Genomic DNA, 11857 nt, shown 5'->3' with positions numbered 1-11857 from the left:
AATTTGAGCTCCGAAGCACTACAGGGTTGTTAATAATAGTAACACAGCCCGTCCTCATCAACACAGCCCGTCCTCATCAACACAGCCCGTCCTCATCAACACAGCCCGTCCTCATCAACACAGCCCGTCCTCATCAACACAGCCCGTCCACGTTAAAGGTCAAATGATTGTTAACCCAGCCGCCAAATCTTCTATGTATGAGCAATGTTTTCCTCACGACTCACAACTGATGACGTTCGAACATTTATCAAACCGTGCTGCCCTGGCGGCCTCTGTTCGAATTACAACTCTTTACTGTAAATGCTTCACAAACGATCTTCAAATGGAAATAATTTCCAACAGACGCTAACTTTCTAACCTAACCTAACCTCCCCCCCCCCTTCCCCACTCTCCAGTCTCTCCCTATCTCCCATCCTCCCCCTGTCTCTCCTCTCTTCCTCTTCCTCTTTTCTCTCACCCATCCCGTCTATCTCAATCTATCTCAGAAAGGTGAAAAAATCCAGGGACTCGGCCAACCACGTTTCATTGATTAGGTTTGGGGAGGGGAGGGGGAAGTGGGTCAGTATTGGCCCTCGCCCTCTTTTAATAGTAGTGACCACCCCCCCCCACCCCCCGACCAACCTATGTTCGTCTCGTACACCAGATCATTCACCCTGCAAAGTTGGGTCACGATAGATGGGACACCTTGCCTCTAATCGTAGATAGACAACAGTCTCCGTGGTGTAGTGGTAAGACACTCGCCTGGCGTTCCGCGAGCGCTATGCCATGGGTTCGTATCCTGGCCGGGGAGGATTTACTGGGCGCAAATCCTTAACAGTTGCCTCTGTTTAACGCAACAGTAAAATGTGTACTTGGATGAAAAAACGATTCTTCGCGGCGGGGATCGTATTCCAGGGACCTGCCGGAAACGCTACGCGTACTAGTGGCTCTACAAGAATGTAACAACTCTTGTATATATCTCAAAAAAAAAAAAAAAAAATTAACGAGGAGAGGTACCCGGCCCCCCCTTGTCTTACTATTACCCCCCCCCCCCCGTCCCACCCTCTTCTTCACCAACCTCCTCCTCTCTCCCCTTTCTCTCATCAGCTGTATTAATAAGAAGCACTGAAACAACTGTATGGGTATCAGATTTTTGCAAATAAAAAGTCTAGGGGAATGGCACCAAATAATTCACACTTCTGACTATGAGAATCGCTTGAGGGTATTTGTAATTGCTAATATTTCTTAAAGTATTTAACTTAGGCTTATCCTGTCCAGCCTACGTGCGTCTCATAACAACCTACTTGTAATACACAATATATTGACATTGATGAATGTGTCTTGAGGGACAACCGCTGATTTAACAGGCCTAGCCTGAGGACAAGTTGCAATAATAACCTCGGGTTTTGAAATTCAAAAGCTCGTAAACCGGTTAATAAATATAAACACACACACACACACACACACACACACACACACACACACACACACACACACACACACACAAACACACACACACACACACCTCCAGGGTCTCAAGCACCCTCATCACTGACCACAAATTAGCTTTCATTAATGACCACTCGCCTTGAATTACCGCAGTTCTACCTTCACTACCTTTCCTCCCCCCATCCCCCCCTCACAACCTCCCCCCCCCTCACAGCTTCCTACACTAACCTACCTCAATAAGCCACCACGCCATAAAATGAGTGCACAGGTGTCTTGAGGACGCATCAGAGTGTTGTGGTTGATGACGGGTCACTGTGGCTGACAGAGTTAACCTCGGGGACCACAGCTGCCTCCGTCTCAGTGTGCTTACAGTCGCCGTGGTGGTCACACCTCGCTTCCTCAGCTCTTACAGAAGGAAGATTCGGCCCCATTGTCTTCCGGTCGTCCGGCGGCTTCCCTGAACCACTCCTCCAGCACCGTTACTTCCCGTCCCGTCCCGTCCCATCCCGTCCCGTCCCGTCCCTGGTGAAATCAAGATGACACCCCTAATATTTTCTGCTGCATTCTGCTGGGTAAGTAACTCTGGCTTTATCACTCCAAGACTCCGAGGACCTGGTCTGCCGAGAGAACTTAGCCCACAGCAGCCGGGTTCGATTCCCGCGGAGGTCGGAGTATGAATAAGGTTCTATAAATATACCGATACAGAAAAAGAAAGACAGAACAATGGGTAAGTTTACGCTCAGGAAAGACCTGGGTAAATACTGGGTTGGAAACAGTGTTGATGATTTGTGGAGCATATTAACGGGTGACATAATAGACGTGTGGGGTCACTGGGTTGTTTCAAGTGTAGGTTAGACGTCAATATGAATGTTTGGTTTGAATGGATATAAATAGGAGCTGTCTCGTGTGGACCAATAGGAGCTGCCTCGTATGGACCAATAGGAGCTGCCTCGTATGGACCAATAGGAGCTGCCTCGTATGGACCAATAGGAGCTGCCTCGTATGGGCCAATAAGAGCTGCCTCGTATGGACCAATAGGTCTTCCCAGGTCTAAAGATCTTGTTGATCACCACAACAGTTCTGTTGGTCAATACTCAGCCAATCCCATAAGCCTATCCGATCTATATTTGATGCCGTTTGATTGTGTCTAAGAAGGTTATCAGGGAGCCAGTCCTCGCAACTTGCCACTCCGTCAACAATCCAACCTCCTAACCTAACCAGAAGTGTATGAACCCAATCCACCCACCTAACCTATCGAGTCCAAGGCATAGAAAACGTAGATATTTCTGAGCCGTTACTTTTCATAGCAGGTTGTATTTGTAACGTTGGTTACCATTACTGCTAGGTGAACAGAGGCATCAGGTGTAAGGTCCCCCTAGGCCAACACCTGACCTTTCCACAGAAGACAACCCACAACAGTTACCTAACTCCCGAATACCTATTTACTGCTAGGTGAACAGTGGCATCAGATGAAATTAAAGGCCTCGTCTTGCCGCAGGAATCAAACCCGGGACCAATAGAGTGCGACCTGACCAATTTTATTTATAGAAATAACATCAACTTTGATAAAAATCCAGTTTTTAAAGTACTCGCCCAATGCGTTAAAAATGCGACGTATTAACACAAAACAAAGCGTCGTAATAATGACGTTTGCTACACCTTGGCCACGAGGTGTGAGGGTGATGTTGAGGAAGGTCACGGTGCCGTGTGACACACATGTCTCACTACTGTCCTTCATGGGTGACTATGTTGCCTCATGGGTTACTATGCTGCCTCATGGGTGACTATGCTGCCTCATGGCCGGGTTACTATGCTGCCTCATGCTTCAGTCCCACCGACTGTTTGGAGGGAAAGATGGGGGCGGGAAAGACATGTTAAGATAACCAATCCAGCTGTCAACGATAGGGTGAATATCCTCAGGGAGGAAATCCCCCTCAAGGGAGTGGAGTGGGAACCACTACATAATGTGTGCTATTATCTACTCTCTATCCAAGGTTAGGTTAGGTTTCACTACGTTTAGGTACGTTAATACGGTGCATTATTGACGATAATGTGAACCGTAGAATTCAAAAACTATTTCAGTGTGCCCGCTAATTCTGTTTACAGAAAACAAAATTCTTCAAAGAAAATGTTTTCAGCATACACATTTTTATATTTTAATGCACCGGTTTCTATTACATGAAAGTTATAACTTGAGAACAATGTTTACGGCAAAGGTTCATTTGGCAGTTTACATACAGACTATTACTGAACCGTGATATGCACTCAGACCTTCACAAATATCTGGATAGGTATCCAGATGGCTGGAGGGGGGGGGGGGAGGTGTGGTGTCTCATGGTAATGGATTAGGTCTGAGGGCAGGCTAGGTTATCCTGGTTATCCACCAGGATAACTATATCATGTCTTATCTTTCTGTTTTGTCTGACAGGTTGTGGCTGTGGCAGGAGCAGTCTCTCCTCCTTTCATCCCCGTCCCTCCGTGAGTACCTGGTTTATCTTGCTCGCACTCACACCACCACTGGTGCTCCACACCTGCACCACACACCTGACTGATCCCACCTTAGACCACTGGTACTCCACACCTGCACCACACGTATCACTCTCGACATATTATTGCCTCTTCCCTTTCCTGGATTATCTACTATTTCGTCAAGTTCATTCTGGAAGACCATCGTGACATTACTAACAATAGGATAATCACCGACCTTACCTAACCTTGTTAGTATGTTAAAAGATAAGCATCTTATTGCTTCGTAATTACAATTATTACTTAACCTATACCTATAATAGGTTAAGTAACAATTATAATTGCGAAGCAATAAGATGCTTATCTTAACATACTAACAAGGTTAGGTAAGGTCGGTGTTTTCTATGAAGCTTTTTAAGGGTATCTATTATGTTTAGTATGTCACCAATGCACTTATTTAATAAGTCAATATTGACTATACGAATTTGCGAGAACGAGTTGGATAATCACGAATATCAAATAATCAATGAGTATCTTGTTAGCAGAAGCACCAGGTCCAGGAGCTGGAGACCAGGTGAGCGAGAGGCAGAGACTGTGTTACACTGCTTGTGAGCTGTGAGGGACTCAACAGTCATGCCCAATGGGCACTCTGCTTCCAAGCGACAGGTTGGAAGCATCAAGCACGCCTCAGTCAGCTTAATTGTTAGTAGCCCCAATGTGAGGTGCTTACAACGCTTACAACTCTATGGTCCTATGTGAAGTTTTCCGGTCATGAACGTGATCCGCAGTCTAAGGGTTAATCACTCAACAGCTTGTATTAAATGTGTGGAAATGTTTACTATTTAGCGGATGTAGAGTTCTCGGGTTGACGCAAAGGGGCCGCATACACCTGTCACTTTGGCCACTTTTCTCCCAACCAGCCTCTGAGATATGCCAATGTCGAAGACTTGTGTTACCTTTGTTATGTATCCACTCTGATACAAGTCTCGGAGGAAGATGGGAATTTGTTGTAGTTCATTTTTGCACTGAATAATGTTTTCACATTTGCTCTCCAGGAACCAGGCCTTGTCACCATGTCCTCCCCAAGACTCTAATGGGTACTTCTGCGACGAGCAGTGTACTGGAGATGTCCAGTGCGGCCCCAACAGGTACTGTTGTCAGGTGGCCTGTGGCAACACCTGTATGGAGAGATACCAACAACAGCAATCGTGAGTTCTCCAGCTTTACTTAGTTACACACCCAACCCACACACCTGGAGAGGCAGGGAGTGGTGACGTGTTGGTCCGTCCTGGGCACTGACCAAGGCGTGAAGACGTTTTGGTCCGTCCTGGGCACTGACCAAGGTGTGAAGACGTTTTGGTCCGTCCTGGAACATTATCACGACTTGACAAGTGTCCAAGACGGACCGAAACGTGGTCACTTCGTATATTTTCAGATGTGTCAAGTGCGTGTCTAATTTTCAGCCCCGTTATTGTAAACTTTTCTTAATACCTTTTTTAGTTAAGAGATCGGTTGTGATTTGTGGAATTTCTTTAAATTTTTCACTCAATACAACTTTAAGCTTCGAAACTTTCCTTTGCAACATGGATCCAATATTGATCTTGCCATGAAAACCTCCGAGTTTGTATTACCAGCCATGATATCTTTCATTTTAAAACGAATGAACATCAATTTGTACCGGACTGGCACTCATGCACACAAGGACCTGGATATATAATGCTCTCACAGGACCCTTTAAGACATCTGTTTACCTCTTACCCCCCCCCCCATCATGGCGACTTAAGTCTGTATTTATAGACATTTTACGAGCTCTGAAATGCTACAAGGTGGTCCTCAATCCGATAGAATTATTGGTAAGAACGATCATGTTTAGTCTTAAGTGGATATATTTAGTTTAAAAAAAATTGTGGATAAATACTTGTTTGTAAACAAGGGTTGTCGATGCACGTGGAAATCACAATAGCATAATATAGCGATGAAGAAATTACTGAAGCAGAGCGGGTGCTTGAACCTCTTTTTCTTAGGGTTGTTGACATATGGAACAGATTACCGGGCAACTTAAGAGACATGGGATTGTTTCAACCGTAGGTTAGACATACGTGTGTTTGGGAGGATATAACTATAACCTGCCTCACAATGACCAATAGGAGCTGCCTCGTATGGGCCAATTAAGAGCTGCCCCGTACGGAAAAAAAACCTTCTGCAGTTGTTAATCCTTATGCTCTTGAGTGAAATTACAATTAATTGTATAAACAAATCTTGCACATAGTGTAAACAATCATCGCCATTCTAAACTATCTAACAGTTAGATTTTCTTGCTGTATTTTAGAACTTGGTAATAAAGGATATAGATATGTATCAAATCGTTCACCGAGGTCTCTAATTCAACACCAACCCTTTCCCCAGGCCCAAGTGCCCTCCCCCTGACCCGAGGATCAATTGCTTCGTTTTCCTGCACCAGTGTAACAACGACGACCAGTGCAGCAGGAACGGTCGTCCAGGCTTGTGCTGTCTGGAGCCCGCCTGTGGCAGACACTGTGTCGACGCTGATACCACCCCCATACAGCCGTAAGTGACTATATGCAACGTTTCGCTCCGTCCTACACGCTTGTCAAGTCGTGACTGACACACACAGTGATTGGTGAAGATTAAGCCACCCAAGAGGTGGCACGGGCATGAATAACCAGTAATCACCATATAGGTTATTGTTGTTTTAGATTCAGCTACTGGTAACCCAATTGCCATGTAGCACGGGCTATAGTGAATCTGTAAACACACTTATTGATGAAGATTAAGCCTCCCAAGAGGTGGTGGATTTTTTAATCCCACCGCTGCCACCAGTATTCGTTACCTTTTAGATGTATGGTGCTTGCTTGGTTGTAGAGAATACACAATAGTTCACTTCAGCAGTTTATTGGGAAAAGGCAACAAGGTATATATATGGCCAGCCGAGGTCCTACGTAACTCTGGTCTCGTGAGATACTGAACCTGCCTCGTGAGCGGCCAGTACCAGCTCTGTAGGGAATGACTTCAGAGGCCTACTCGACTGTGATTGGGTATATCCCAGCAGTCATACAATTTGAGTACTAACACCGACATGAATAGCCCGTAATGACACACAGGAAAAGGAAGTCGGTATATGGCCAGTGAGCAGGTTGGGTGTAGGTGGATAGGTAAAGCATATGATCCCTTGTAAATTCCGGACTAGATGAGGGCCTATAGGACGGACCGAAACGTAGTAAATTACATTTTTTTCATGAATGTTTTCTTATATATGTTTCTTATGGAGACTTCTATCCACAGGTATGGATGCCCGAACCCAAACTCGTTCGGGAGGTTCTGTTTTGTGTTTAGGAACCAGTGTGATTCCCACCGCCAGTGCCAGAAGTCAGGGAGAGGTCGACGTTGCTGTCTAGTGGCGGGCTGCGGCAGGGAATGTATGTAAGCTGGAGAGTTTGGCCGTGACGGGGGGAGGGGGGGACTTGAGTGTGCGCGGTAAAATGACTTTTTAATAAACATGGTCATAAACAATTTGAGTCTTACAGAGCAAGTGGTTAAGGGTTATTATTGCAACAAAAACAAGTATTAATATGACTTTGCTGCTTCTGACGTGAAGAGTAGGCTGTGAGACCGGAGAAATGTGTAACCTGCCTACGTCATCACTGCTTGTTGAGCCATCACCAGCCACCCTAACCTAACCCAGCCTAACCTAACCCAACCCAGCCTAACCTAACCCAACCCAGCCTAACCTAACCTAACTCAACCTACCCAGCCCCCCTAACCTAGCGAAAATGAAGGATATAGTAGTAGGCATCCATCAGTCTCAGGAGACTATGGAGTTGGCGCAGGCATTAAAACATTTGAGTAGCGTCATATCTTGTGCGCACAATATATGAAACAGTTATATCTCATTTAATTTTCAGCTTAATTATGAATCTTTACTACATAATAGCCAGAAAGCTTTCCATTGTTGCTATACTCTGTCACCTGAAGGTGGGAGATATATTTAGAAATAGAGTTAGGGCGATTTTCTTAATATAGTCATCTTATTAGTTCCTTGTAATAGGCAGTATTACTTTCTGACAAATATATTAATAAAAGATTGTATTTTCTGCAATTATTTTTGGAGTTTTAATATTGAGGTTGTGGTGAATGAAGAGTATGGGATTGTTACCACAGATATGATCGTGAGTGGTGTATGTACTCTACGGGCTCCCACACACAATTTCGAGGTGAACATTATGTTCCTCCAAGCTAAACCTCATCCCCCAAGCTAAACCTCACCGCCCCCCCCCCCAGTTATACCTGACTCTCCAAGCTACAACTAATCCTCCATGCTACATCTGACCCCAGTTCTACACCTGCCACTACACAAGCCACATCTGACCCACCAAGCTACACCTGATCCCCCCCTCCTCCAAGACAAATTAATAAATACTAAAGTTATCTGCATTCAAAATTACGGGCTCGCCATAGCCCGTGCTACATGAACATTTCGGTCTGAGTAGCTACATCTAAAACAACAACAACAACATTCATTCAAAAACAGATAAATGCAGTTTTCTGCATTTTAAGTAATACATAATAACACAAATGTATTGTCTTATCATATATAAATTAATATTATACAGGCTGGTTCTAAAAATCTATATACATAAGTACAAGGATCTCCTTGCACCTAAGTATGTAGAAGGAACTTGGACTGTTCCTTCACTCTGTCCTATCCCAGCTCCTTGTCCTTATATCCCAACTCCTTGTCCTTATATCCCAGCTCCTTGTCCTTATATCCTAGCTCCTTGTCCTTATATAGCAGCTTTTTGTCCTTATATCCCAGCTCCTTGTCCTTATATCCCAGCTCCTTGTCCGAATATCCCATCCAGGAGCCACATAGTCTTACTGTCCTACCATTTTCTACTGATAATTACCTTACACACACACACACACACACAGTAGGCTCAGGAATTGTACACCAGTTGATTGACGGTTGAGAGGAGGCACCAAAGAGCCAAAGGTCAACCCCCGCAAGCTCAACTAGGTGAGTACACACACAGAAGTACACACACAGGAGGTAATGTTCGATCCTACAGGCACAAATAGGCGAGTACACACGCACACACAAAACAATGTTAATCAGGTTGCCCTTCGCAACACAAATCAATAGTACGAAGGACAACACCCACTCCTCCAGGTGACCTCAAAGGCCGTCCCACAAAGCCCTGCGCTGTCCTCAAGCACCCGCTAGAAAGGCAAAGTAATTATCAGGAAACGAAAGGAGAGCCAAGCGTTGCCAGTAAGACTAAACGACACTTTAACTTGATATGAAGAGCTGGGAAGGAACGGAGCCAAACCGACTGGACCAACGGGAATCGAACACCGACCCGGCAAGAAACGAGTCAGAAGAAGGACTTGAGGGTAGGTACTCTGCTGGAGTGCTGCTAAGCCTTTTGCACCCTATAGCGGTCTTGGGTCCAGTTGAAGTAAAAAGCTTTAGCTGGCACCACAGCAAGAGTGTCTCTAGTCTTGGTAGAGTTATGAATGCTCGACAGCGCCAAGTTCCCAATAAAATAAGCCTGGAGCAGTATAATAAAGACCAGGCGGTAATATTTATTTCGTATGAGAGTAACATAGTCAATAACGGCGTTGGGACACTGCTTGTCGGAATTGAGAACTTCCGCTATCATACTAATTACCTCGGAGTGGTCCTGAGCATACGTGCCCAGAAGCTGGTATGAGGCCAGGGCATTGATGGGGCAGGGAATGAGCGTGTCGGTGCTGCAGCACGAGTATGGGACGTGTTGCATGTCGTTCAGCTCCTCCTACCAGTCCGCATATCCGTAACTGTGGCCGCAACAGGAAAATTTAAGCTGGATTTCATTTATAATCCGGTTTATATCTCTCCTTTAGAGGTAGAGGCTTTATTGCTTGAGCCACGCTTCTTTGATATATGGAAGCATATCCTCTGTGTTCCAGAACGTAAACATGATCCAGGTTGAGCTGACAGCTACGAGAACACAAAGGTCCACCAACATCATCGCCCGAATAGTTATGATTTACCCAAAACATTCGTGTCGGAAAAAGTAGTTTTTTATATTCCGGAAAAGGAAGAAAAGTACGATGTGGAAAATAGCAACAAAAACCAAGATGATCCGTAGGCCAAAGCGCGAATGGCCGAAGAGGAAAGTAAATATATGGGCCGTGAAGAACAGTTTCGTATCCATGGCAAAGCTGTCACACAGCAGCCACAAGACGTCGTCCTCAAAAGGTTTCTGAATAACGATCACCAAACTGACAACGGCCACCAACATGGTGCTGGCCTGAGCCACAGTACACAGCACAAACCGCCCGTACTCGCTAACCGAAGTAATGTGAAATATCATTATGTTTCCTTAAGCAAAAATAATAATAATACGAAATAGTAGATTTGTGTCTTTTTAGCGGGAAAGTTTGACTTTGTATCGTTGATATTAATATTAGTGAGAATGGAGTTATACTGTAGTATTTAGCTGTGTGTGGTGAGGATTGATGGTGTATGCGTGTGTGGTGAGGATTGATGGTGTATGTGGAGAGGATTGATGGTGTATGTGGAGAGGATTGATGGTGTATGTGGAGAGGATTGATGGTGTATGTGGAGAGGATTGATGGTGTATGTGGAGAGGATTGATGGTGTGTGGTGAGGATTGATGGTGTATGCGTGTGTGTGGAGAGAATTGATGGTGTATGTGTGTGGTAAGGAACCAGCCCGTGGCCCCCAGGGTATAAAATTAGGCTCACATACCATCTGTTCCACCATCACTCCTCATCCCGGCTACTGGAGACGTCACCTCGTCCTCAAAAAACACGGTTAACCTCCCATGGTTTAGATCCAGCAGCACAGACACAGGCGGCGGCGGTGCCACAGTAGTTGAGAGCTGTGCCACGAGGCACAGAAGCCACGAGAGGCTCGGGACACACAGACATCACCTCTGGAAAGGCAGAGCGAGTCAGCGGCCGCTCAGGGACCTAACAGGATAAGGCTCACACTAGCGGGCAACCCGCCCGCAGGCTACGTTCACTCCCTCCAGCGGTCCCAACCACTTAGGGGTGGACGGTAGAGCTTCATGCAGGTCGGCGTTCAATCCCCGACCGTCTAAGTGGTTGGGCACCACTCCACTTTCCCCCGTCTCATCCCGAATCCCGACCTCTTTCCAGTGCTATATAGTCGTAATGGCTTGGCGCTTTCTCCTGATAGTTCCTTCCTTCCTTCCTTCCCTCCAGCGGTCTATCCCCCCCCCCCCCCCAAGACGTGTTCATCAATATTAACGTGCTGTTCATTAACGTGATGTTCATTAACGTGATGTTCATTAACGTACTGTTCATTCAAGATAGCAGCATCAGCAGAACATTAGTCGAATATCAGGTAAGTTTGAATAAACAGGTTTAGAGATTATTTTCCTCTTCCTGATGTCCATAACAAGTGAATTAGGGGTTCAATTGATATAATTATAAAAAATGTAAAAGTATTTAATTGCAAGAAAATAGTGTTGTTGAACTTTCGTGTGACACTTCACAGAGGTCAAGTTTCATTTAGTACAATTTCTTTTAGTTCCATGTGCAACTGAGTCTCCGGAACTGGCATCCAATGTACTGTACTGAGATATATAATGCCATTCCCACTGCATATGTATGTAAACAGATTTTCTCCCAGTTATTTATATATATCAAATCAAAGTAAGAAAAGGGATGAATGTGAAACCTGGTTCTATACTTAAACCTGACAAATTAAACCACAAATTCAGAACAGCAGCAACCATCTCATTAACTATAGCCCCCTCATCAAAACAATGTTCTTGTATATATCTAAAAAAAAAAAAAAGGCTGAGTGCACAGACAAATCACATTAACGTGTTATATCAATGAGAAAATCAGTAGGATTCGAACCTGCATGTTGTAAAGTGGTCTAAGGCTGTGCTTGGGAGTACCCAGT

At 45.1% G+C, this 11857-nt stretch overlaps 1 protein-coding gene across 1 annotated transcript; it reads left to right on the top strand.

Moving 5' to 3' along the window:
- Positions 1-1723: 1723 nt before the first annotated feature.
- Positions 1724-8014, top strand: LOC123769829 (perlwapin). The gene is made up of 5 exons (XM_045761156.2): positions 1724-2000; positions 3857-3906; positions 4950-5102; positions 6301-6462; positions 7198-8014. The coding sequence occupies exons 1-5, from the start codon at positions 1965-1967 to the stop codon at positions 7337-7339; spliced, it is 543 nt and encodes a 180-aa protein (XP_045617112.1). The 5' UTR covers positions 1724-1964; the 3' UTR covers positions 7340-8014.
- Positions 8015-11857: the final 3843 nt, after the last annotated feature.

This window comes from Procambarus clarkii, chromosome 45 (genome assembly GCF_040958095.1).
Source record: "Procambarus clarkii isolate CNS0578487 chromosome 45, FALCON_Pclarkii_2.0, whole genome shotgun sequence".
Lineage (NCBI taxonomy): Eukaryota > Metazoa > Arthropoda > Malacostraca > Decapoda > Cambaridae > Procambarus > Procambarus clarkii.
Note: the sequence above shows the minus strand (reverse complement) of the source record. Positions and strands in the feature narration are given on the sequence as shown.

Coding starts and splice junctions, on each gene's coding strand:
- LOC123769829 (XM_045761156.2), top strand. CDS start 1,965: ATGACACCCCTAATATTTTCTGCTGCATTCTGCTGG. Junction 2,001..3,856: donor TTTCTGCTGCATTCTGCTGG/GTAAGTAACTCT, acceptor TTTGTCTGACAG/GTTGTGGCTGTGGCAGGAGC. Junction 3,907..4,949: donor CCTTTCATCCCCGTCCCTCC/GTGAGTACCTGG, acceptor TTTGCTCTCCAG/GAACCAGGCCTTGTCACCAT.